Below are 26316 nucleotides of genomic sequence, written 5' to 3' on the forward strand. Positions count from 1 at the left end.
AAAATAGAGCAAAAACTCAACTTAGAAGTGTATGGCTGGAGGGGCACCTGGGTGGCTCAGTCGGTTAAGCGTCCGACCTCGGCTCAGGTCATGATCTCATGGTCTGTGAGTTTGAGCCCCACGTCGGGCTCTGTGCTGACAGCTCAGAGCCTGGAGCCTGCTTTGGATTCTGTGTCTTCCTCTGTCTCTGCCTCTCCCCTGCTCATGCTCTGTCTCCCTCTGTTTCAAAAATAAATAAAAACATAAAAAAAATTTTTTTTAAATTAAAAAAAAAAGAAGTGTATGGCTGGAAATGGGGAAATCTTATTATAAACATTTATTTTGTACAGAAGGCATGGTTCTTTCTCAGGGACACAGAGTTGTAGTCTCTGAGCACCATGAAATATAATATTCGAATATAATAGCACACACACCAAGTGCTATCTATATAGAACAGGGAATTTTAACACAGCCTGCCGTGTTTAAAATCAAATATCAAATTTGCAGCCACAGAAGACATGACTATAAACGGCTTCCTTAAGTGGGACAATCCATACTGTCTATTTGGTTTTGTGGTCAAACAAGGGCCCCTATATTCGAGTTTGCCAATAGATTTCCAAGTGAACAGGACAGATTGTCTTTGGGATAAGAAGCAAAGGTGGCCGGAGGAGGGTGGAGAGGACAAGGAAAAGGCGCGTAGAGTAGAAAAACAGGGTCAAGCAGGTTCTGAGCAGAGCACAGAGTGGCAGAAAACACCCGCAGGTGGCTCTTGATTGGGGCAACAGGCACGTCCCTGGAGTGAGCAGGCTACCGTGTGCTTGTGTCACATGAGGACAGCTCAGGCAAAGGGCAAGGATGGAGACCTCTGATTTTCACTTCTGTCCTTATCAGTTGCCTGCCCATGGGCAGTCTCTCCAAGTCTGTCTCTTCCTGTGCGATTACATTAAATGAGGTAACACGTATCAAGTACTGGGTAATTGCAGACATTTAGCAAATGATGCTTGTTTCATGGCACAATTTGATGGTCAGCTTATTTGCTACCTTGTCTTTATAACCCACTTTTCTTATCCTTATTTGAATATATACACACACACACACACACACACACATATATATATATATATATATATTTTATATATATATATAAAAATGCAAAGCAGCTACATCAAAACCCCAAACTCAGGCCTTTGCTTATACCTGAAGTTTACTCCATCAGGGCACTGCTTTAGATTCAGATACTATGTCCTCACATTTTTTTCATCAAAATTCCAGTATGTTCCTTAGTCCTAAGCCCTGGACTCCATGCATGGGTGCAGAAGTGGGTACTCTGGTGGTCTAGAAAGCAGTTGACGTACACACACAGAGTGGGGTGCCGGGTGACATGGGATACGTGACCCAAGAGGGGCACTGATAAAGAAAGCCTCCTAGGAACTGGATAATTTTCCCCCAAACATACAGGTTTGTCATTTGGTGGAGATTTGCTCCTGTTGTGTTTGCCTAAAGAAAGGCACACAATGGGGCACCTGAGTGGTTCAGGTCATGATCTTGTTCAAGTTCAAGCCCTGGGTCAGGCTCTGTGCTGACAGCTCAGAGCCTGGAGCCTGCTTCGGATTCTGTGTCTCCCTCTCTCTCTGCCCCTCCCCACCCCCTTGCGCTCTCTCTCTCTCTCTCTCTGTCTCTCTTTCTCTCTCTCTCTCTCTCTCAAAAAGTAAATAAACATTAAAAAAAAAAAAAGGCACACAGAGAGAGCGGTCATCAAAAGTGAGTTATAGGGGTTGAGTGAGATAGATCCTAAAAACAGAATAAGAGGAAGACCAGCCAAGACAGAAGAAGGAAGGAGATGAGGAGATGAGCGATCCCAGGGGAGAATATGCCACAACTGGCAGGTAGAATTGACTAGAACAGGTGGGGACATTGGGGCACTGAGGCACATTTTAGGCCCGGGCGTTGGCCCACGCTGGAGCGGCAGCTGAGGCAACCCTGGCCTGTCAGGAAAGCCGAGCTGCAGGACGCCGTCTGCAATTGCCCTGAGACCAGCTGAATCTCTGCGTCTCGGGCTCCCGCCAGTAGAATCTGGATGATAGACTAACATCCGACTTCCCTCCCTCCCCAGAGTGTTTGATATGACACATGAAATAATGGAAGAAATGGGATGAGGAGGATAATTACTCTCCGCCACATTTCCATCATCTCTCTCTCAGGGAGGCCAGGCAGAAAGGGAAGGAGGAAAGGAAGGGAAAAAGAAAAATGAGAAAGGAGAGAAGGAAAGGGAAAGTGAGGTTGTGTTCAAGGGCGGGTGGGTTCATGAAGAGGAGAAATGTAAAATCAGAAGGACTCAGGCCGCTGGCTGGGAGGCCCCTCACGGTGCCCCTCGGGAGGCAGACACCCACCCTGTGATACAAAAGACAAAAGAGAAGTGAAGTCACTTGCCTTTAGTCACAGCACTAACCTGAGGCATCTATAATAGGAGGAAATGGAAAATAAAATGGGGCCTATAACTGTAACGTAAGGGGACAAAACAATTTGCAACAACCCTTAAGATTTGGAAATCTTAAGTTTTGAAAATGTGCCATTTTCTAGGCTCTGAGATTGGGAGAGCTCTCAGTTCTTTGGGATATCTTTCCTGGTTCTAGACATTTTATTTTATAGATGAGACATTTTTATTTTATAGGCTCAGAGAGGTTAAATGATTTGCTCAAGGTCACACAGCTAGTGTGTGGAAAAGCCATGATCTCAGTCCTATGTTTGGTTTTCTTTCTACTCCACTAGACATCCTAAAGATATGAAATGCAGAATTTTGAGTATCCCTGGAGACTGGGGTAGGGGGTAGGGACAAGAGAATGGGTTTTCTTATTTGCCTAACCTGGCTGTGTGTGTGATTTCAGAGCGAAAGTCGATTCTTTATCTTCTCCTCTAGACGGCCTTGGGTTCCTTTTAGCGAGTAGGCTTGACACTTGCTAAATAATTCTACTTTCTCGTTTCTCAGATGTCCCACTCAGAGCTCCAAGAGCAGGTAGATGTGTGTTGCCCACATGGGCTCCAGACTCCAGCCATCTCCGTACGTGGTTTCTGTAAAACCAGGCAGCTGATCCCTGAGCACCTTCTCTTTATCGTGTTAACCCTGGTGGTACCAAGAGGCACCTGACATTCTGGGCATGCTAATAATTCAGTGCCAGCAAGTTTCTGTTATCCTCCAGTTGTAATTGTTAACTTGAATGGAATGCAAAACTTCTGGTTCAGAGCAGAGGTTGGCTTTTAACTGTGAGTTACTTGAGGGATATGGAAAACGGGGAGTACATTTTGTTGACTGTGCAAGAAGGGTTAGAGAGGCTTTTTTGAGTTGTATTTTCTCTAATAAATAGAAAGAGGTGGTAAATATACAGTTGCTACTGTGTCTACAGACTCACTGGTGAACTCTACCCTTTATTAGCTCTTGCCTTGGACGCTTTTTCAGGTTAGCAAGCCAAGACTTGCTCGGAGATGAGAACAATGAGCGCGATATCGTAATGCCGTTTTAACACACACACGTACACTCGCACACAACTTGTAATGCTTCTAGTGTCAAGGTGTATTTCTGCAAGCCCTTCCTGCCGGCCTACCCCCACCCCTCACAGGTTTGGAATTTTTTTTTCCCCCTTAAGGGGAAGTGTAGAAATAGAGCCTGCCTGTTCATTTGCATTATTGTACATCACACGATATCTTTGCAACCATTATATTGTGTTCTCTCAATGGTGTTTGCTCTGAGGGTGGGACACAAGGCTGTTTAGTGTCTCGTAAAACATTTACCAAAAGCACTGAGCCATGGTTTTGAAGGGCATTCCGTTGCCAGAGTGTGGGAGGAGAGAGCAAGCAGAGGAAAGAGAGCTCCAGGTGTTTGGCAGGTACTTGTTTCATACTTTGTTATTTATAAATATCTAAATTTTCAGATTACATACAATTTGGTTTGCCTTCGGCTGAACGGGCGGGAACGGGGAGGGGAGGAAGGGGCAAAAATAATTGCTTTGCAAACTGTATCTCGGAGGCCCCGGATAATTGTAATCTTCACTTTCGGTCAAATGGTGTTTTCGGTTTTACTAGAGGGACTTCAATGTCGTGGAGAGTGAGGTAAAATCTTCCTGTGCTTGAGGTTTTCCAGTGATCTGAATGAGATGTTAGTGAGCATTTGCTTTAGTAAAGAATTTGGAACCAGGTGTGGTGTTTCTAGGAGGCGACGTGTAACCTTGTGATTTGCACTTCGGTGTGCCCCGTGACTCATGCCACTAAAAGCTTTTGCTAAATGGTGGCTCTGGTTTCATGAAAATACTTTGAAGCTTTCTTTCCTCCTCACCTTTTCTGTTAAGTTTGGACAAGATAGCAAATTAAAGGTCAGCTTGAAAGACTGCTTCTTATCCTCAAATCTGTGTTTTTAGAACATTCTAGGAACGACTATATGCAGTTCATACATTAATTTTGGAGAACTAATGACTGAATACTTCTTGGAAACACTACGTATTTATATTCTAGCTTTTTTTTTAGTAAAAAAATATGAGTATATATGATAAAACTAGAGCCTTAACCAAATATTTACATTTGATCAATTTTTTTTTTTTTGGTAAAAAAAATACGAGTATGTATGATAAAACTAGAGCCTTAGCCAAATGTTTACATTTGATCAAATTTAATAACAATTACAGATACCTGGGAACATGTTAATAGTGGCTAAAGCCCAAACAATAAATAGGAAAAATGTAGGAAAAGAATAGCTTCAAAAGATTTCTGTAATGCTCGTTCTCAGGGAAAGGAATCGCAGTGTAATGTATTCACTATAATAAACATGGAATCTTTGGCCTGTTTGCCCTTCTAGTGGGAGACGAAAGTATGAAGACGGTACTGAAGTTAAGAGGCCGTTGATTTTGGAAAAACATGATTTGCCTCGTGACACTGATAGTAAGGAGCCAAGAGTCTCTCTCCTGACAGGTTCCCAGTCCATTGCAAAATGGCTGGAAGAAACGATTGTTTCAAAATTAGAGGAAACCTCCTTCATGGGGAAAACTTCACTGTGGCTTTGTGTATTTAGGCAAATAGGACTGAAAGTAACAGCCGTGGAGGTCAAAAGACATCGCATTCACCTGAAGGATAGCAGATTTGGGTATTTGTATACGTGTGTCAGAAAATCAGGTTTAACAGCCAGCAGTTTCACTACCCTGACTACTGAAAGTTTATGTGACTTTTGACAAGCGGATTAACTTTTTCTTACCACTCTGAAGATTTCGAAAGAGAGGGAAGAGTGCTTGCTCTCTACTGGTCTGTCCCTTGGTTGCACTTAGATGATGAATAGTCTGTGAAACTTTTGACCATGTATGATGCCACATAAATCCAAACTAGAGTTTAACCAGTGGAGGAGCTCATGTGTTAATTCTACTGTAGCTGAACTAGAGGGATGAAGTTTTATGTGTGAAATCTTAACAGATGAACAGAAAGACTCTGGGAAGAAGTCTAAACATACACCCTTTCCAGATGCTTGTCATTCCTTGTTTCCCTTTATGTCATTGGGAAAATCCTTATTCAGTGTAGCTCCTTTGTTTAGCTTTTTCAGATATTGAGTCCCAAAGATCTGCACGGAATTGTAAGAAGCTATGATCACCAAAGGCTATGTTTGTACCTCTTGCTCTTCCTTACATGATAGTTTGTTGATGGGCCAACTCATACATCAGATTAAGTCCTGAATACATTGACTCCTAACTCTGTCATTTTAAACTTTGCTGCTATGTGATATGATAATGTTTCTATATCAGGTTTGCTTTAAAAGGCAGATAATTGGATAGTCTCTCCACAAAGGTTGTTGTCATCTGTTCCCTTTTTCCTTAGAATGCAAGTTCTTGATTTGTATATGTCATGAAGGTGAACGCTTCAGGGACAATAATAGGCCCCAAATTAGATGGCAGTTTGCAACGTTCAGTACTGCCCGAGAAGTTGGGGCTGCTTTGGCTTGCTTGGACAGAGTTGTCACACAGAAGCGTGGGTGGGTGACAGCTACCTCTGCAGATAATTTTGGGTAACTATACCAGGAAAGTCACATTCATATCAGCTGGGGGTCAGAACTATGCAGGCAAGATAGAGGAATCATCGTAAAGATTTGGGCTATTTGGGGCTGGTTTTGTGTTGGTAGCATGAAATGAAAACTGAATACATATAGTTAGCTGAACAATGAGTAAAAATTCTTCATTTGTCAAGTCACTCAGTGTCTTAAAACAGAATATAGTCCTCATCGCCACCAAAATTAATGTCATTAAGTTCATCAGGGCCTCACTGAATGCCTGTTGACTCTTGATTTAGGCATCTTTCGATAATTCAGAACTCTGTTGGCTAATGATCACTCATGCATTCATTCTCATTCAGCAAATACTAAGGTCTCACTCTGGGCTTGGTTTTCATTTCTCATTGCTTAAATGGCACTTCTTTGAAGTGACCTCCTGAATTAGGTCCTATGCTTTCCCCTTTATGATAGTCATCACATTTGTTTTATACTGTTTTTTTAAAATTATTTTTTAAAATTTATTTTGAGAGAGAGAAAGAAAAGTGTAAGCAGGGGAGGGGCAGAGAGAGAGGGAGACACAGAATCCAAAGCAGGCTCCAGGCTCCAAGCTATCAGCACAGAGTCCTACTCAGGGCTTGAACCCACGAACCGTGAGATCATGACCTGAGCTGCAGTCGGATGCTTCACTGACTGAGCCACCCAGGCGCCCCACACTTATTTTATACTTGACTCCTCTGCTAAAATCTGGATCCCCTTAGGTCATGGATAATGAGTGTCTTCTTTGCTACAGTTATCTCCAGTGCTTAGTACATACTAGGCATTCAAAAGATAGGCACCAACCCTACAAATAAATGCATGGAAGAAAGCAAATGAGAAGGACCGGGATCCTCAGAGACAGGCAGGTGACAGAAAGCAGTAGCCACAGATAACAGAGAAGGGACAAAAGCTACCATCATCAGTATAGAAGCAATAGCTGCTGAAGTTATAGCTCAGTCTCAGCCCAGCTTGACGATATAAGTTTCTAAGGATAACCTTGGTTCACCAAGAGGAATGTACTCAATATTGTCTGTTTAAAATGATAGTGAAGACTGTAAATCATTTCATAAAGATTTTCATCGAAGAAAGTAATGGTTTCCTTAAGTAACCTTTGCTTACTTAAGTGGATACATTCAATTATTTGGAAAATTTCATATATGAGTAATTCTTTATTTCTACAGTTATGAGGTACCAATGAACACATTTATCATGTACATATATATGTAAATGTAAAAAGAGCCGGGAAGAATGCACAAGAGAGAAACTTCCACGTAATAAGATTAAGTCCAATAAATGCTTTGAAAAAAATATTATTTTAAGGGCACCTTGGCTGGCTCAGTTGGTGGAGTGTGCAAACTCTTGATCTTGGGATTGTGGGTGTGAGCCCCATGTTGGCTGTAGAGATTACTTAAAAAATAAAATCTTTTAAAAATATTATTTTAAACATTTTTAATTAAAATAATTTAATGATAATATTTAATAATTAAAATAATTTAAAAATATTTAAAATATTATTTTAAACATTGAGGTGTAACAAAGGCAATAAAGTGCACAGCTCTGAAGTGTACAGCTTGATGAATTTTTACATACGTACGCACCTGTGTAACAACCACTCAGATCAAGGTACAGAACATTTTCAGTGTCCCAGAAGGCTCCTTTGTGCTTCTCCTCTCTGTCACCCCGTGGCTCAAGATGACCATTATTTTGATTTGTCCTATCATGGAAGCAGTATTTGTAGAATAAGTAGCTTTGGCTGTTCTTGAACATAAAAATGAAACCATACGTGCTTTTTTGTATCTGGCATCTTTCATTCAATATTGTGTCTGTGGCATTTGTCCACATTGTGTCATGTAGCTGGCATTTATTCCTTCATTGCTGCCTAGTGTTCCTTTGTAAGAATAGACCACCATTTAATATGTTTGGGGGATTGAAAAACATGGCTATATGGGCTGAAAATCATTCCCTGTGTGTGCCAGTGCTTTAAAGTTAAGTGATCTCAGAAAGGGTGTGGTTGGAAGTGTTATCACCCAGAGGGGTGGAGAGAGAAAAGTCTGTTTCTGGGAGTATATTTACTAAAGTGCTCTGTGTAGGGTGTTTACTTAACTGACTCCATCCCCCTGGGAGGCGACTGCCACTTTTTTACAGATGAGGAAACTGAGCTTGAGAAAAGTTTCATGACTTTACAGTTGATCCGACCTAAACACGCAAGCTGTTGATTACACCAGGGGCAATCTGGTCCTGGCAAAGACCATGCCAGAGGCCACTTCGTTATCGAAGACTTCACTTTCTTTCTTTTTTTTTTTTAACATTTATTTTTTATTTTTGAGACAGAGAGAGAGTGAGAGCATGAGCAGGGGAGGGGCAGAGAGAGAGGGAGGCACAGAATCTGAAACAGGCTCCAGGCTCTGAGCTGTCAGCACAGAGCCCGATGCGGGGCTCAAACCCATGGACCGCGAGATCATGACCTGAGCCGAAGTCGGACGCTCAGCCGACTGAGCCACCCAGGCGCCCCGAAGACTTCACTTTCATGCAGCAGTGCAGGAAAGCTGGCCGTTGACCTGACTTCGCTTAGGCCATTTTCTCTTTCCCCTCGAAGTTGGTTTCATTATGAAAACGGGCTCCCTTATGTAGTTTTCATTCACTGAACCTTTGCTTATGAATGATTATTTTTGCTTATGAATAGTTTTTATTTTCAGATGCACATGGTATTCTAACATCTATATATAGCAAGTTTTGAGAGTTCTTTTTTAAGATCAGGTTTTAATATTTATGGGTAAAGAAATATTTAATAAGAAAGGTAGGTTTCAAGGTAAGTTTCAAGTCAGACTTGCTGTGAAATTTCCTGGGAGACAAAGGTCGTGTCTTTCACAATGGGGTTAGAAGAGCTTCAAATTCTAACTCACACAGAGCTCTGGGTGCTGATCCCATGGGTGTCAAAGTCCGACTCAACTGAATATCTTAGAGATGAATAAGTTTCTAAATTTCCTTCTCACTACTACCTACCTCAACTTCCCAGCCTACAAATGTGTGCATTCACAAATATTCCATTCTAACTTCAAAAGTTACTGGAGACTTGCTCAGAATGCCCTTCCCTTAGAATAACAAAAGGAGGCATATGACCTTTAAATTTCTTTATGGCGGTGGATGAAAGGGTTTTTTTTTTTTTTTTTTAATTTGCATTAATATTGTGGGCTCTTTGGTGCAGTCAGGTCATTTCAGCAAGGCACCCTTGCCCAATGGAACACAAGGAAACATCTGGATAGTGTCTCAGTTGAAATTCTAAGTCACTTTTAAAATTTTTTTTTTTCAACGTTTATTTATTTTTGGGACAGAGAGAGACAGAGCATGAACGGGGGAGGGGCAGAGAGAGAGGGAGACACAGAATCGGAAACAGGCTCCAGGCTCCGAGCCATCAGCCCAGAGCCTGACGCGGGGCTCGAACTCACGGACCGTGAGATCGTGACCTGGCTGAAGTCGGACGCTTAACCGACTGCGCCACCCAGGCGCCCCTCTAAGTCACTTTTAGAAACAGCAGTCAGTACATGCAAAGATTTTTTGCTTTATTATTTGCACAGGTAATGAGAGCCCCTTTCTTATGGGATGCTTGAGAACAGTCATCAAAGATTTGATTCTTTTTAAATTTATGAACAAGCACAGGAAGAATATCTTAGATTTGTATACTTCCTTTTTTTTTTCTTGTTTAAACATTTGTGTTTTTAAAATATTTATTATTTATTTGGGTGGGGGGAGGAGCAGAGAGGGAGAAAGAGAATCCCTCGCAGGTTCCACACTGTCTGTGCAGAGCCCAACATAGGACTCCATCTCATGAACCGTGAGATCATGAGCTGAGCTGAAATCAAGAATCGGATGCTTAACCACCTGAGCCACTCAGGTGCCCCCATTTGTATACTTCTTAAAATACTTTCTGAATTTTGTTTACCTTTTATAGAAAATTTTTGAGTTGTAAAATATGCCCGTTTTGTACGTGAGAAAGCTGAAATAGAGAAGCCAAGATCATACACCTGGTTAGTGAAGGAGCTGACATCCAGATTTTCTACCTCCACTGTTCTCAGTTCTTCCCACTGGCCCACACTGCCAACCACACAGTGTTTGGTGAGCTGTGGCAGCCATTAAAGACAGCACTTCTTCAACAACACTCTTTGGTCTACGATGGCTTCTCAAGTCATACTATTTGGCATACTACTTACTATGCGTCAGTCATTGTACCAGGTGCTTACAATCTTACAAAGGCTCTACTGGCTAGGGATCATTAACACCTTTTACAAATGGGGAAACTGAGGCACTGAGCCCTCAGGGCCTTGAACAAAGCCACATCATTTAGTAAATGCTGGAGTTTACCTTTACCCTCAGATTAGTTTTAGTATAGGAGCACTAAAAAAATTGTTGAATCTTAACTTATCTCAATACACCCTCCTGACAAATGGGCATTTTCTTTAGAACTAAACAAAAACATGTCCTGGGTTAGACTCAGTTTAAAAATAATTATTTTTTAACTCTTGGAGCTATAGGAAAACCAGATTAGATTGCCATGGGGTCAAGATGTGTGTAGAGGGTCCTATCCATCAGTGAGATTGTGGGAACCTCAGAGATGGGGGTGCTGGAGAAAGAGCGACTATCTGGAACAGAGATGAGTCCAGGTGAGGTAGCCTTTCCCCCTGAGTTTTGCACTGCCATTGTCCTTGCTTATTTATATATTCATTCAACAAGTATTTACTGAGGACCATTGTCCAGGGTGGTTGTAAAGCTTAGAGATGATGTATGTAAGGTGCTTAGTTCAGGCTGATACTCTGTAAAGCCTTCGTAACTGATAACTTAATCATCTGTGGAAGCGAAAGAATGAGAATACCCTAGGCTTTGTTGGTAGCCATTTTGGTTACAGCCAAAACAACCCAGAACATTGCAATGGTTGGAGAAAGATTTTGTCTGGATGTCTGTATAAATTAATGGATTTTGACCTTGGCTACATACTAGAATTACCTGGAGGAGCTTTAAAAACTACCAAGGCCCAGGACCCTACAAAAATTCTAGTTGTTGTGATGGCGGGTTTGTTGTTGTTGTTGTTGTTTCTTTGTTTTTAATTTGTTTTAGTTCCACAAGCAGGGTTGGTATATAATAGTTTAGACTGAATGATGGTTTGGAAGCCATCCTTCCTGCTGGTAGCCCTGCTTTGCACTGTACATAAACAGATTTATGGGTGAGCCACTGCTTAGCCCACACAGGCACTGATCTGGGTCAGCCCTGGTCAAAAATTCTCTTAACGGATTTTCCATGGCTTCCTGTAAAAGTTGCCTCCCGGTAGGTTTTGTTCTTTATTCTTAATCTACACTCTTTTTCTAAGAGGGAAGTAGGAGAAGGCAGATAAAATAAAAGGAAAGAGAAAAATGAGGATGATCAATTGTTTCTGAATTCTTTGAGCAATCCTAGTTAACACTGCTCAGGACAGCAGACACAGATATAGGATAGACAGGCTTTTTATTGGGGGCTGCACTTCATGGCATTCGGTTGTAATCATTGCAAAAAGGCTCTCTCCATGAATGAGAGGATTTTTTGTAAGATTCTACTACACAGAGACAGAGATCTGACCACTTTTCAGAAGTTAAACATAAGAAACTTCTAGGAGGAGCCCTCTTTCATCGGAATGTCCTTTGTTGATTTTCTGTTTGAATTCTAGCACTTCTCTTCAAAGATACGTTAGATTCACACCATTCTTCCATTATACCAAAAATGATGAAATGCCCTTTCAATAAGGGTGAAGAGGCATAGAGTAAAATTTTACTGAAGGAATTAAGGAGGGAAAATGGTGGCTTTCTCTGGCACCTGGAGAGTACGTTTGCTGAACTGGAAAAAGGAATGGAAAGAGGGGATGGGTCAGGTGTGATTACTCTGTGACCTTCTTGGTTACCCCACCCCCATAATAATATACATTGAGGAAGAGCAGTGCACTGAGACCCTTTCTAATTAGGACTCTTTTGGTTGTAAGTGGCAGAATTCCAATCCCAAGTAGCTTAAGGAATCAATCAACAAACAAATCTATCAAATTTAATTCTATACATGAAGTTACACGTATACATATATATTTACGTAACTGGGAATTCCAAAGGGTGACACATGGCTGGATCAAAGGAGTCAAAACAGGTCATCAGGATTGTTTTTCTCTTCCTATCTCCCAGCCTGTTGTCCTCTGCGTTGGTTTTATTTTGGCAACTTCAGGCTTACGTTGTTCTTACAACTTTCATTCCTAAGGAAAACCCCACAGCTTTCTCATCCCCAGATGGACTGTGATTTACCTGCATGGACCTATCTCTGATTTATGGGAGGTGGAGGGGTCTTTACCAGGGAACACGGGAAGGTGGATGGGCAGGAGAAAGTAGGGATCTGCTATATCCTTAGTGCAGGTGCTGCGTTGATCTCTGGTTTAGGAATCCCCACATCGTAGGCCACAGACTCCAAAGTTGAGTTACACCCACCACGTGCCTCGTACTACCGTAGATTTACTGACTCTCAAGGTTGTTTATCTGCACAGCTAAGCCTCTTGATAACCGGTGGAGGTTTTATCATTTCAGCAAGATTTTGCTCTGAGAACATTGAGTACTTGACTTGTCTCTACTGAGAAACTTTATCATATCTTTTTTTATCACCAAGGGGAAGCCCATTTCCAAATATCTATTTCTCAAAATTAGAATAGAGGTACAGGTCTGATCAGGAAGGAACCATTATTATCAATATTAACTCCCTGCTTTGTTTCAAGAGCAAGTAAACCTCCTGAGCAATTATTGTGAGGGAATAAAAACAACACGTTGTTCTGCCCTGTGTTACAATTATTAAAGTCTTGTTTTATCTGCCCTAGTCATTTCTAAGCTTGTCAGAAGTAATTTTATGTCTCTGTTGCCTGGTGCCACATAATGGGGAGGGGGGTGGTCAGTAAATGCATATGTATTGGCTGAAGGAAGAGTTAAGAATTTTTTTGGGGGGGCCATTTTACTTGACATTCTAATTTGGCAAAGTTAGAATTATAGGTTAAAATACACAATATTAAACCCAGGACATCTGCATTTATATCTTTCTAGTTCGTATATTTATGGGCAGGAAGAAATAAAAAGTGATGCCCAGTTTTCTTTAGTTGAATTAGCTCTTAATAATAACTCTGACCAGAGCAGCGAACAGTCCTTTCCAGGTTCTTACCTCCCTTGCCCAAACTTATTTTTTTCTTCTTCTGAATTCCTAGGGCCCTTGGTGGGGCAAGAACTTCACACTCTCTGAGCATTTGCTACGTGCCAAGGGTTCTGTGGACACATTGTCTTAGCAAAGTCTCACAGCCACTCCATGAAGCCTTCTTCCTTCTTTTCCACTGTTAAGAGAATCAATCCCTCCCTCCTTTATGATACTATCTATCATGGCATTTATCACACTGCATTGTAATAATTATTTGTGTATATTTCTATGTCTCCTACTAGACCATGAATTTTTTTACCTAAGAGTCTGTGTCTTACTCAGGTGTGTATTCTCGGTACCCAACACGTAGTGGAAACTCTAGAAATATTTTTTAACGGTTTGGATACTGTGTGATATGCATTTTACAAACTTGACATCTGAGGCTTGCCCAGGGTTACTAAGTGGAAAGGAATAAGGTTAGTTTTTGGGCTCTTGCCTACCAGATTCTAAAGCTTGTTTTCTTTCTGCTAAACCATTCTGAGATGTTGGAAAGCAAAGTTGACTGGAATGAAGACGATTCAGGAGGAAGATACAAGGGGAAGGAAAATCATCATTTGCTGGGGCTGGGAAGGGAGGTTACTTACACATTGCTCAGTTTAGCAGTGCTCTGGCCCACAGACTCCCATCTCCAGCAAAGCATGTATGCACATGCGTGTGTACACACAGATACCATCGGGGACTTTCGTCACAGGGGGAGTGCTGATTGAGTGGGGACCAGAGAGCATTTTCTTGGAAAGCGATTCACTGTGAATAAGAAGCTGGAGTACTAAGCCATCCACCAGGACATAAAATATTGCCCTGACCTTCTCTGTAATGTTTCTCTGTGGTGAGATTTTTACCTATACAGTTCTAGTCTGAAATGAAATTAGGGGTAACATGTAACATGAACATCACAGCTACCACAGCTGCATACCCAGCTTTTGCCACTTGGGCATGATGGTTGGAATGGGAGAAATCTGGGGTAAGCCTTTGAAATCTGTCCTTATGAAGTGGGCATGGTGAGTGTCAGCCTTTGCTGACTTCCACTCTGACATACTGGATACACACACACACACACACACACACACACACACACTATAGACATAGAGATAGAGATAGAGATAGAGATAGAGATAGAGAGAGATAGAGATAGAGATAATAGCTTTATTTGGGATATAATTCACATAGTACAATTCACCTATTTAAAGTATACACACCACTGAGTTTTTAGTATGTTCACAGAGTTGTATAACCATCATTATAATCAGTTACAGAACATTTTCATCACCTCCCTAAAAACATCCTCTGTACCCATTACCAGTCACTTCCATTTCTTTCCCACCTGCCACCCCTCATTGCCAGCCCTATACAACCACTGATCTACTTTCTGTCTTTATAGATTTGCCCATTATGAACATTTCATATAAATGGAATCAATACAAAATGTGGTCTTTTGTGACTGACTTCTTTCACCTACTTAATGTTTTCAAGATTCATCCATGTTATAGAAAGTAGTAATACTTCATTCCTTTTCAGTGCTGAATATTGTTCTGTAGTATGAATATACCACATGAATATATGTAGTATATTCATACTACAGAACAGTATTCAGTACTAAAGTAGTGCTGAGTACATTTTTAATAGTATTTAAAAATGTTTATGTATTTATGTATTTATTGAGACTGAGAGAGAGAGAGAGAGAGAGAGAGAGAGAGAGAGAAAGAGAGAGAGAGAATCCCAAGCAGGCTCCACATTGTCAGCATGGAGCCTGACACGGGACCCAAGCTCCTGAACCATGAGATCATGACCTGAGTCGAAACCAAGAGTTGGATGCTTAATTGACTAAACCACCCAGGTGCCCTGAATATGCCACATTTTATTTATCTATTTATTTATTCATCAGTTGATGATATCTGTGTTGTCTCTACTTTTGGGCTATTATAATACTGCTATGATTATTTATGTGCAAATTTTTGTGTGGTCCTAAGTATTCATTTCTCTCGGGCATATAGTTAGGAGTAGAATTGCTGGGTCGTATGGTAAGTCTGTGTTCAACCTGAGGAACTGCCAGACGGTTTTCTAAAGTGGCTGCACCATTTTACTTTCCCACCAGCAGTATATGAGGGTTCCAATTTTTTCATATGCATGTCAACCCTTGTTACCTTTTTTTTTTTTTTTTATTATAGCCTTCCTAGTGGGTGTGAAGTGGTATAGCCTTGTGGTTTTAATTTGCATTTCCCTGATGGCTAATTATGTTGAATGTTTTTCATGTGATTTTTTTTTTTTTTTTTTTGGCCATTTGTATACCTTCTTTGAAGAAATGTTTAGTTCAGATCCTTTGCCTGTTTTTTAACTGGGTTGTTTGTCTTTTTATTGAGTTGTAGGAGTTTTGTCAACACCGTTTTTCCAACAGCATTTGCTCACTTCACTCTCTTTGTGTCACATTTTGGTAATTCTCACAATTTTTCAAACTTTCTCATTATATTTGTTATGGTGATCTGTTATTGGTGATCATTGGTATTACTATTATAATTGTTTGGGGGCATTATGAAGCACACCCATATAAGATGGGAAACTTTATCAATAAATTTTGTGTACATTCTGACCGCTTCACTGACTGGCCATTCCCCCATCTCTCTCCCTCTCCTTGGGCCTCCCTTTTTCCTGAGACACTATATTGAAATTAGGCCAATAAATAATACTACAATGGCCTCTGGGTGTTCTTGAGAAAGGAAGAGGCAATCGATCTGTCAAACTTCATTGTTGTCTTATTTTAAGAAATTGCCAGAGCCACCCCAGCCTTCAGCAACCACCACCCTGATCAGTCAGTGGGCATCAGCATTGAGGCAAGACCCTCCTCCCGCAAAAAGACTTGGCTCGATGATAACTCAGATCATGGTTAGCATGTTTTAGCAATAAAGTATTTCTTAATTAAGGTACATAAATTGTTTTTTAATTTTTTTTATTTTTATTAAAAAAATTTTTTTTTAATGTTTATTTATTTCTGAGGCAGAGAGAGACAGAGAATGAGTGGGGGAGGGTCAGAGAGAGAGGGAAACACAGAATCAGAAGCAGGCTCCAGGCTCTGAGCTGGCAGCACAGAGCCCGACGCGGGTCTCGAACTCACAAACCATGAGATCATGACCTGAGCCGAAGTCGGTCGCTCAACCGACTGAGCCGCCCAGGCGCCCCATACATTGTTTTTTTAGACATAATGCTATTGCACACTTAATAGACTACAGTACAGTGTAAACATAATTTTTATATGCACTAGGAACACAAAAATACATTTGACTCGCTTTATTGTGACATTTGCTTTGTGGTGGTGGTCATGAACTGAGCCCACGGTGTCTCCGAGGTGTGCCTGTAGTGATGTCCCCTCTTTTATTTCTGAGTTTGCTAAGTTGAGTCGTTTTTTAAATTTTCTTGGCCATTCTAACTACAGGTTTGTCAATGTTGCCGATCTTTTCAAAGAACCAACTTTTGGTTTCATTCATTTTCTTTATTGTTTTTCTGTTCTCCATTTCTTTTACTTCCATTTGACTCTTTACTCTTACTGAACTCCATTCTTCCCTTAGGCTGTTTCAGGTTTCATTAGCTCTTTTTTAAACTGGGAGGTTAGGTTGTTTACTGCATTCTTTCTTTCTTTCTTTTTTTTTTTAAGTTTGTTTATTTTGAGAGAGAGAGAGAGGAGCGTGCATGGGGGTGGGGCAGAGAGAGAGAGGGAAGGAGAGAAAGAATCCCAAGTAGGCTCCCCACTGACAGCACAGAGCCTGACTCGGGGCTCAGTTCTATGAACAGTGAGATCATGACCTGAACCGAAATCAAGAGTCTTGACGCTTAACCATCTGAACCATCCAGGCACTCCTGTTTACTTCATTCTAGCTATTGTCTTCATTCTTCATCCCACTAGACAGTTAGTTTGTAAGTGTGAGTGACCAATGCTGAAGCTGAGCCAGTGTGCTCAGACTTCCTCTCTGGGGACAGAGTGACAAGGCAGCTGAATCCATGAGGCAAGTACACAGCACGATTGATGTGAAGCACTGACCTTTCGGCTGGTGGGGTCTGTTTGGCATCGTAGTTCTGGGGTCAAAACACAAGCTCTGGAGTCTAGCTGCCTGGTTGTGAATTCTGTCTCTCCCAGTCAGTGGCCGTGAGATTTGGGGCAACTTATTTCAGTTCTGTAAGCTTCAGTTTCCACATGCGTAAAATAAGCATAACGATAGTTATTACTGCTTAGTGTTGTTGAGAGGATGAGATGAGCTACGTGTGAAGAAGTACTTAGCTCAGAGTTGGTACATGGCCGATGCTCAGTAAAGGTTGGCTGGTCTCACTTTGTTATGGTTGTCTCTGGGTCAGATGGGCCTATGCTGGGCCAGCGCCATGTAAAGTAGCTACAGAGCTTGGAGTCGTGTTTCCATTAGTTTGTACTTCTTTGCCAATCATCCATGACCTCACCCGCATGTGCTCCTGGGATGAGCCTCACTTGCGTTTGCTACCAGGTGCTGAGTGAGACACATTTCCTACCGAGGTGTGGCAGCCCTAGATGTGACTTCCAAACAAGAGACCTTTCTTTCTCAGAAAGATGGCATACTTTACTTATTTGATCATCCATCCATATCATAGTGATGATATAAAAACGAAGGCAGAAAATGTATTTTTCTGAATAAATTTGAAACAAGCTCAGGATGGGAGTACCATAAATTATGAAAATGGTATCACTAAAAAGTTATAATTTAAGTTTAATAGTACCTCAAGTTCTCGTCTGGAGGTGGGGATAGAAATGCCTTTCTCTGAATTCCACGGAAGAGCTAATATTAAGTCCTGTTACCTGAGGCTCCATGGGGATAGCATGTTCAAGTTTACAGCTCCAAGGCACATAGTGTGGCTGCTGTTTATGTGACTAACAAACATTTCTCAGGGGTAAAAAAAAAATACGTACATTGTTATTCTAATTCTTCAGTCAAAGAGTGGCTACTGGTTTTACAAGAACAAAGGTATGCAGCAATCCTCATTATGAAACTTTCAGTTAGCATCCTTGAAAATGAAAATATAGCTAACCTCTAGTTATTTGTGAATGGTATTAGCAAAGATTATCCTAAAACCTTTAAGAAAAGTAAAACATTTTAATACAAATGTTTTATTAAGTATAGTAGATAATAGTTTGGGGTCATTACCATTTAAATATAAATATTAATATTTAATATTTAAAATAATAGGCAAGCAATATTTCAATAATATATATTTCCCTGAAAATGCAGAACATTTTCATTCATGCTGTCTATATTTCCCCTCACAGCATCTCTGACATTATTGTGGAGAAATAATTTCCACTTCACCTAGAAGAAGAAGAAATAAAATATTCTAAAGGAATTTTTCCAAAGATCTAATTAGTAGAATCAGTACAACCAGTACTCAGTTACTCAATTATTCTCCCTCCCTCTCTCTCCCTTTCCCTGTCTCTCTCTCTTTTCCTATTAAACTTTTTTTTTATCAAGAACACCACTAAGTAGTAAAAAAGATGTAGACATTAAATAATTTTTAGAGTGCCAGTCATCAAGGCAGGGTGCACACTCTGAGGCATGTGTAAAGGTGTGTGTGTGTGTGTGTGTGTGTGTGTGTGAGTGTATTTATTATATATCAAATTTAGACACTGGAATTTTGATAGGAAGGAAATAGATGATACAGAGGTGAAATCACTCACATCATCAGATGGTAGAGACCACAGGCACATCTCAGTTCTTGAGACACTGATTTATTCTGTTTTCTTTTTTGTATTATTCAGTTCCATCTGCCAGTCCTTTATAAAAGTCCCACTATGGTGTAAAAGAACTAACAGATGAGTCTTGACCATCCTAAGGTTGCTCATGGTATATTTCCCTTTTGGGGGGAAAACACAGAATAATTTTTGGTGGCTCTTGAAATCTTAGGACCCTTCCGCTCCAGTGAGTGCTTAAAGAAATACTGGCATTTCTGGGATCCAAAATGGACCCGAATCCCTATTTGTTGTTTAGATTTCCATCTATTTAATTGAACAAAGTTCAGTTTGAATAAAGTTAAACATATTTTTATGTTTATTGGCCATAGAATTTTTTTTTCCTGTGAGCTACTGGTTCATAAATTTGCTAATATTTATTGGGTTATATTGGGATTTGTAAGGGCTCCTGCATATTAAGGAAATCAACGCTTCATTATATATATTGTAATCCACCCCATTTGTAGTCTGTCTTTGATTTCATTTTAATAAATATTTCTAAATTCCATTTAATATTCAGTTATTGGTAGAAGGAAAAGTAATGACTGGGACCAATTTTTAGTTCAGTTTGAAATTTAGATAAATTATCAGTTTCCTCCTGAGCTATTATGTTTAGTTGTTTAATTCGCCAACCTAATTTCAATTATTAACTGATTTTTCTGCTGGTACATATGTATGTGCATATAAGGAGTCTGGTATGGAGATTTCTTGCATCATACTTTTTCCTTGTTCATTTATGAAAGAGAACTGGAGTACCATTAATGGTATTCTATTTTTTTAATCATTATTATTGTTTTATAATTTTACTTCCAATAAATGCATTGACAACCATTCGTAAGATATTTAATAAGATGTTACTGTTAATTGTGTGTTTATATGTTTGAGGGATTTGTCTACTTTCTCTTTACAAGAGTAGTTTTTCACAGTAATGTGTTTTCTCAATTAAAAAGTTTGTCCATTCGAGTAACTATCAGGAGTCATGGCTGACACTATCATTCATATTAAGACTTAAGGTCAAAGTGATTCTCTTGTAGTTCTTATCATGGTTTCACTTAGAATTGAGGATCATTTCAGTGTTGGTGTTTCTTTAAAAAATATTTTTTTTAATATTTATTTATTCTTGAGAGAGGGAGACAGAGTGTGAGCAGGGGAGGGACAGAGAGAGAGAGAGGGAGACACAGAATCTGAAGCAGGCTCCAGGCTCTGAGCTGTCAGCACAGAGCCTGATGTGGGGCTTGAACCCACAAACTTTGAGATGGTGACCTGAGCCGAAGTCGGACGCTTAACCGACTGAGCCACCCAGGCACCCCTCAGTGTTGGCATTTCTAAAAACATGCTGTGTTAAGCCACTCCATGGCCATTTCTTTGGTTTCCCTGTCTGTAAAACAAAGCTGGAGAAACGAGGTGTTTGTCAAAGCACTGAGGTGTCAGGGACTCATGTGAAATAAATATGGTAGGAGGACGGATGCAGCAGCCACATGCATATTCTTGCTACTCAGAGACGACAACCATTCATATGACTTTTATTCTTCCTGTCTCCATAGTTGTTCACCAAACAGCTAAAGAGATTGAGCTGTGAATTCTTTGTTTAAATGCCTTAGATATACTTTATAAGGAACTACCGTCTTATTGTGCAAGTAGATGATATAAACAAACAACCTGACTACTGGTGTATCTCATTTTTCATAAGAGATGGTCTTAAGTTTTGTGTATAAGTGTTCATTTTCAAAAGTAGAATTATGGTTTATGTACACTAGAAGCATTTGCTATTTAGGCAATATTATGCTAAAACAGGAATTTCTTTGCTTTTTGCAAGTCTGATTGCAAATGACAAACACAATTGCACAATGTATACTAAAAAAAGGGATGCTGAAACAATGTGGTAGTAAACTCGTTTGGAGAAAAGTAGATACTTGGATAAGAAGCCTTTCTAGACGATTCTAGAGAAGAGTTAGGAAAGAAAACAACGGTATGTTACAGAAAGTAAAATGGTAGTCTTGGGAATTTTGCATGTGGGTGTGTTTATGTTGAGGTTGAGCAGAACAAAGGGAAATTATGCAATGGGTTGTAGTCAGAAGTTAACCAAAGATTTGCAGTTCATGATCAAAAGCTTGGAGTGTTATGGATGACCAAGGATCACATCAAATTCCCTTCATTAGGGGTAACATGATCCCAGCCACTTAAGGTAGACCGTTTTTACTCCCGCTCTCAGGATGGTTAGCAGGGAACATGATTATCAGGGAGGGAAGCCAAGGGGTGGAGGTGGGAGGCCATGCATGGTTAGTGCTGAGTGAAAGCAGTGAGAAAGGAAAGGAAAAAAAATGGGCAGAACTTCATGATGGGCTGAAAAGGGGAGAATGGGCTAGAAGCAAAGAGATTTATTTGATAAAATCATTTAAATTTTCCTGATGATCAAAGTTATATGTGTTAAAGATATATAACATAAATCTATGTGTGTATAATGTTAACATACAGAAGTATCTCAAAATGAAATTTAAAATAACCTCTATTCAGTACTCTTACTACCCAGAGACAAACCATCACCAGTGTTTTGTTACATGTGTCTAACTTTTATTTCCATAGTATCAGTCGAGATCATGTTGTATGTATGATTTTCCATACCGTCTATTTTCATAATTTCCACACTATCTATTTTTGTAATCTCACATGTCATAAAACTTTATTTGTGATAGTAAAATTCTTTATAAATATATTTTTAGTGATGTACAAGTAATATAATTTTTAGTTACAACTACAATATAATATAATTTTTATTTAATCATTTCTTCAAGGTCAAGTATTTCGGTAGTTTCTAAATATAAAGAATTCTGAGATAAACATCTTTGTGTGTAAACTTCATTTTTACTTCTTTAGGATAAATTCCTAATGACAGATTGCTACGTGAAGAGAATGTACATTTTCAAGGCTTTTAATATAGATTATAAACTATTTTTTTAACTTTGTTTTAATGTTTTTATTTATTCTTGAGAGAGAGAGAGAGAGAGCATGAGCGAGGGAGGGGCAGAGTGAGAGACGGACACAGAATCTGAAGCAGGCTTCAGGCTCTGAGCTGTCAACACAGAGTCCAACATGGGGCTCGAACTCATAAGCCATGAGATCATGACCTGAGCTGAAGTCAGACACCCAACTGACTGAGCCACCCAGGTAACCCTTTAAAGAAAAGTTTTGATCAATTTATACTTGTCTTACTGAAGAATGACATTTTAGCTCTTACTAAAAAGATCTGCTGATTTCATTGGCTAAAAGTGATATGGTTTACATATTTTTTTCTTTAATTTAAATTTATTTGCTTACCAATGAGCTTGAACATTTTGTTGGGTTTTAGAGTCATTTGTAATTCCTAGAAGTGAGACATGAAAATATATATACCTTGCATATATGACATACAAGTTAATTGGCATACTTCACATTAGCTAAACAGGGTATCTGAATTGATATATGATGTTATTTATTTGTTTGTTTATTTTGAGAGAGGGAGAGAAAGCACATGTATGAGCAGGGGAGAGGGGCAGAGGAAGAGAGAGAGAGAATCTTACACAGGCTCCATGCTCATCACAGAGCCTGATGTGGAGCTCAATCCCTTGACCCTGGAATCATGAGCTGAGCCAAAATCAAGAGTTGGACACTCCACTGACTGAGACATCCAGACACCCCAGTAGGATGGGTTGTTTTGTTTTGTTTTGTTTTATAAACAGAAGAATGGAAAGCAAGGGCTAAGTGATGTAATTGTGAGGAGGGGATGTAGAAGGGCAAGATCATAGGTTGCATTCAGTGCTGTTGGGCAGAGAGAAGGGAGGTCAATCATGTAAAATCTACAAAAGCAGATGGTAGTCATGAGTGGAACTAAGTAACAACAGGATCATGAAACCCAAGATGGAAAGAGTATGCAATTGTCAAAGAGCTTCAACTTCAGCTCAAGTGGAGTTGAAGGCGAGACAGTGGGCACAGGGGAAAGAGGTCTTGGAACTGGAGAATGAGGGTGTCTCCACTCTTTAGTCCCCCGACTCCACCATCCAAGAGGCCTTGGGAGCTTCCAAGAGTTTTCTAGGCAGGTGCTTGTTTATGCAATTCTTTGTTTCTCTGAAGTTTGGCAGAGTTTCTAGAGTATGGACCTTTTGTATACTCCCTCTCACCACCCACCCTAACCAGTGTGTTTCTTAAATTTGTGGTTTATTGCTTTTAATCATGGAGGTCACTGAGACCATTTTGTGTATTTTTTTTGTTTCTTGGTCCTGAGATCAGTTTTCCATAGTGCATACGTTATTTTGATTTAAAGAACCATAAAAGTGCCAGAAAAAATTAGAAACAGGACTGTAAAGGCCATGCCCAAGGGCGTTGGTTGGCTAAAACCTAGATTTTTAAAAATAATATTCCAATATGCTGCTTGATGATTAACAGCACTCACACTATATATTTGTATTTTTACTGTTTACGACTGAATGCCATGCCATAAAAAAAAGGTTTTACCCCATATTACTGACATGGCATCGTGGTGCCACCCCTTTCTCAATTGCTCAAGCCGGAAGTGTTAGTCATCCTGGACACTGTCATCATACAGATCATCCGTTAGCCAGTTCTGTCAACTCTGCCTTTCAGATACAACTCAAGGTCCACCTCTCTTCTCACCAGGATTACCACTCAGTCTAGTGTAAGCCACCATCATCCCATCCCTGGAGGACTGGAACAGTCTCCAGCCAGTCACTCTGCTTCCCCCTTTGCTCGCCTGTGATCTCTTCTCCACACCAGAGTGATCTTAAGGAAAAGAAAATCATATCATGTCACTTCTCTGCTTAGAATCCTCTATTAAGCCCAATAGAACCCACAATCCTTGTTTAAAAGGCCCTTACCTGACACTTAACCTGCTTTGCTCACCCTTTGTCAGCTGCATTGCCCCTCTCTTGGTATTCTTCAGATACCCCAAGCCTGTTAGCCTGCTATAGCCTTTCCTTCTTTCTTCTGGAATGCTTTTTTTCTGGGTCTTCAAACCATTTTTCCCTTACTTCATCAGGTCTCTGCTCAAGAGAGAAAGGACTTCCCCGACCACCCTAAGCAACAGCCCCCCTTCGTTCCCCTGCTTTGTTCTTCCTCATTGCATGTATCTATGGCCTCTCCCCCAAACACACACACACACATATATATACACATATACAAAAGATTATTAGCTCTTAGTTAATAGAGACCACATCAGATCAGGGTTCAGGTCTTTTTTTTCTTTTTTTAAGTTTATTTATTTATTTTGAGAGAGCAAGCAAGAGAGGGGCAGAGAGATAGAGGGAGAAGGAGAATCTCAAGTAGGCTTTACGCTGTTAGCACAGAGCTTGATGCAGGGCTCGAACTCATGAACCATGAGATCATGACCTGAGCTGAAACCAAGAGTAGGACGCCTAACTGACTCAGCCACCCAGATGCTCCAGGGTTTGGGTCTTTGACCACAATTTGCCCCCTAATGCTTGAGTACATCTCAGTGTGTATGTGTGTGTGTGTGTGTGTGTGTGTGTGTGTGTGTGTGTTTGCTAGTTTATTATGATTCCCCAATAAAGACGTTGTCTTTCTTGATCACCAGTCTATCACCAGGGTCTAGAATAAAGCCAGATAGGTGATCAGAAACCCTTTGTTGAATGATTCAGTGACTCATATAACCAATTCAAAATTGAGTGTTCTTGCAAGGTTAACCATTTGATCATAGAAAATGAGGCTCATTATGTCTAAACTATTTGCTTCAATACTATTTTATGTTCTTTTTCTAGAACATACACTCCTTGCTAATTTTAGCATCCTATCTAAACTGGTCAGTCTTATAGTTGATCTTTTAAAGATGTCCCCATGTTTCTAATTAATGACTTAACCAGTGTTTATAGATCCACAACAGCCAGAGTTTTAATGTTAGATTTTTATTTTGTATGGTTTCTGTTATTTCTATAATTATTTTAAATTTCTTTAGGATATTTACTTTTATGCTCTCAAAAAGTAAGAGTTCCTTTTAGAAAGTGTAGAAGAATATGTTGAACAGATAATTAAGCTTAAATACGAACTGAACCCAAAGGTCTTAAGAATAAGTCTTCTAAAGACAACATGTAGTATCTTTCCAGCTATTCAAGCCCCTGATCAGTTCAACCTGCTGGTCGATTAAGGTATCATACTTATAAAATATATTGTGTTTGAGGTTAATACCAATAATGATAGTGCCCAATTCTTAAAATAAAAAAAAAAATCTTCAGGAAAGAGGTTTTGTTTTGTTTTGTTTTGTTTTTAATCACAAAGTAAAGAGATGGAGAGAAGTGCATATTTTAAAGGTTTTTTTTAAAATTAATTATTATTATTTTTAGTAATCTCTACATCCAACATAGGGCTTGAACTCACGACCTGGAGATCAAGTGTCACATGCTTTTCCAACTAAGCCAGCCGGGCACCCCCTATTTTAAAGTTGTGGGGTTTGTGATTGCCTATGTTTCTAACCTAATATGACTAAATCAGACTACAGGCTACTGGCATCTCTCGCAGGAAGCTGTCCCCACGGACTCTGATCAACTTGACAATGACTCTCTACCTTACAACATGGCTCTTAGTGCCTAACAGCACATGGTGCCTTGTTTCGCCTTACATTGTATATGTTCTAATTGTTTGACATTTAATTGTCGCTCCAAAAAAGATCATTAGCTCCTACTTAATAGAGACCACATTAGGGTCCAGGTCTCTTTGACTGCAGTCCCTCCTCTCCCCCAGCAGTACTTGAGTACATCCTGAAGTTTTATTGAAGGTGCTCCGGAAACACCTATTGAAATGGAAAAGCATAGTACTCCGTAAATCCAGAGTGGTAGGGGATTTCTGCAGTAATTATGAGGATATTATTAAAACTGCATGTAATTATTAAAGAGCAAAACTCACATAATACTTGGCAAAGCCATGTGCTTCCTGAGTTCTTGTTAACCTGACTGCACATTCTAAAAGGGGATGGGAGGAATCTACTTTTTCCATTATAACCTAATACAGCTTTTCTCTTAATATGGCTTTTCTCTAGCAAAAGATAAACACAGGGCTTGGATTTTACACATTATTTATGACTTTGTAACAGGTATCTTTTTTCCACCTGCATTCACTATTCATTCTGAACTTCCTCTTTTGAAAATAAAAAGTCTGTTAAAATGACCACAGGAAATATAGGGTAAAGACAGGTAATTTCTTGGCTTATGAGAAACCACAGAGAGGGGGCAGAATGGGATCACTATAAAATCTAACAGGCTTTATGAATTAATGAAGAATGCTGCGTAGGACAGAGGCAGAAAATGCAAAGAGAATT

General features: G+C 39.9%; 1 protein-coding gene across 1 annotated transcript in view; it reads left to right on the plus strand.

The window, feature by feature from the left end:
- The first annotated feature begins 1652 nt into the window (after positions 1 to 1652).
- The window catches only part of RBM47 (RNA binding motif protein 47), a 76323-nt gene continuing 51659 nt past the window's right edge, over positions 1653 to 26316 (plus strand). Inside the window, 1 exon segment of the mRNA XM_030313995.1 lies at positions 1653 to 3860. Within this exon segment, the coding sequence (XP_030169855.1) occupies positions 3781 to 3860 (80 nt within the window). The 5' untranslated portion in view covers positions 1653 to 3780.

The sequence above is a fragment of the Lynx canadensis genome, chromosome B1, assembly GCF_007474595.2.
Source record: "Lynx canadensis isolate LIC74 chromosome B1, mLynCan4.pri.v2, whole genome shotgun sequence".
NCBI classification, from domain to species: Eukaryota; Metazoa; Chordata; class Mammalia; order Carnivora; family Felidae; genus Lynx; species Lynx canadensis.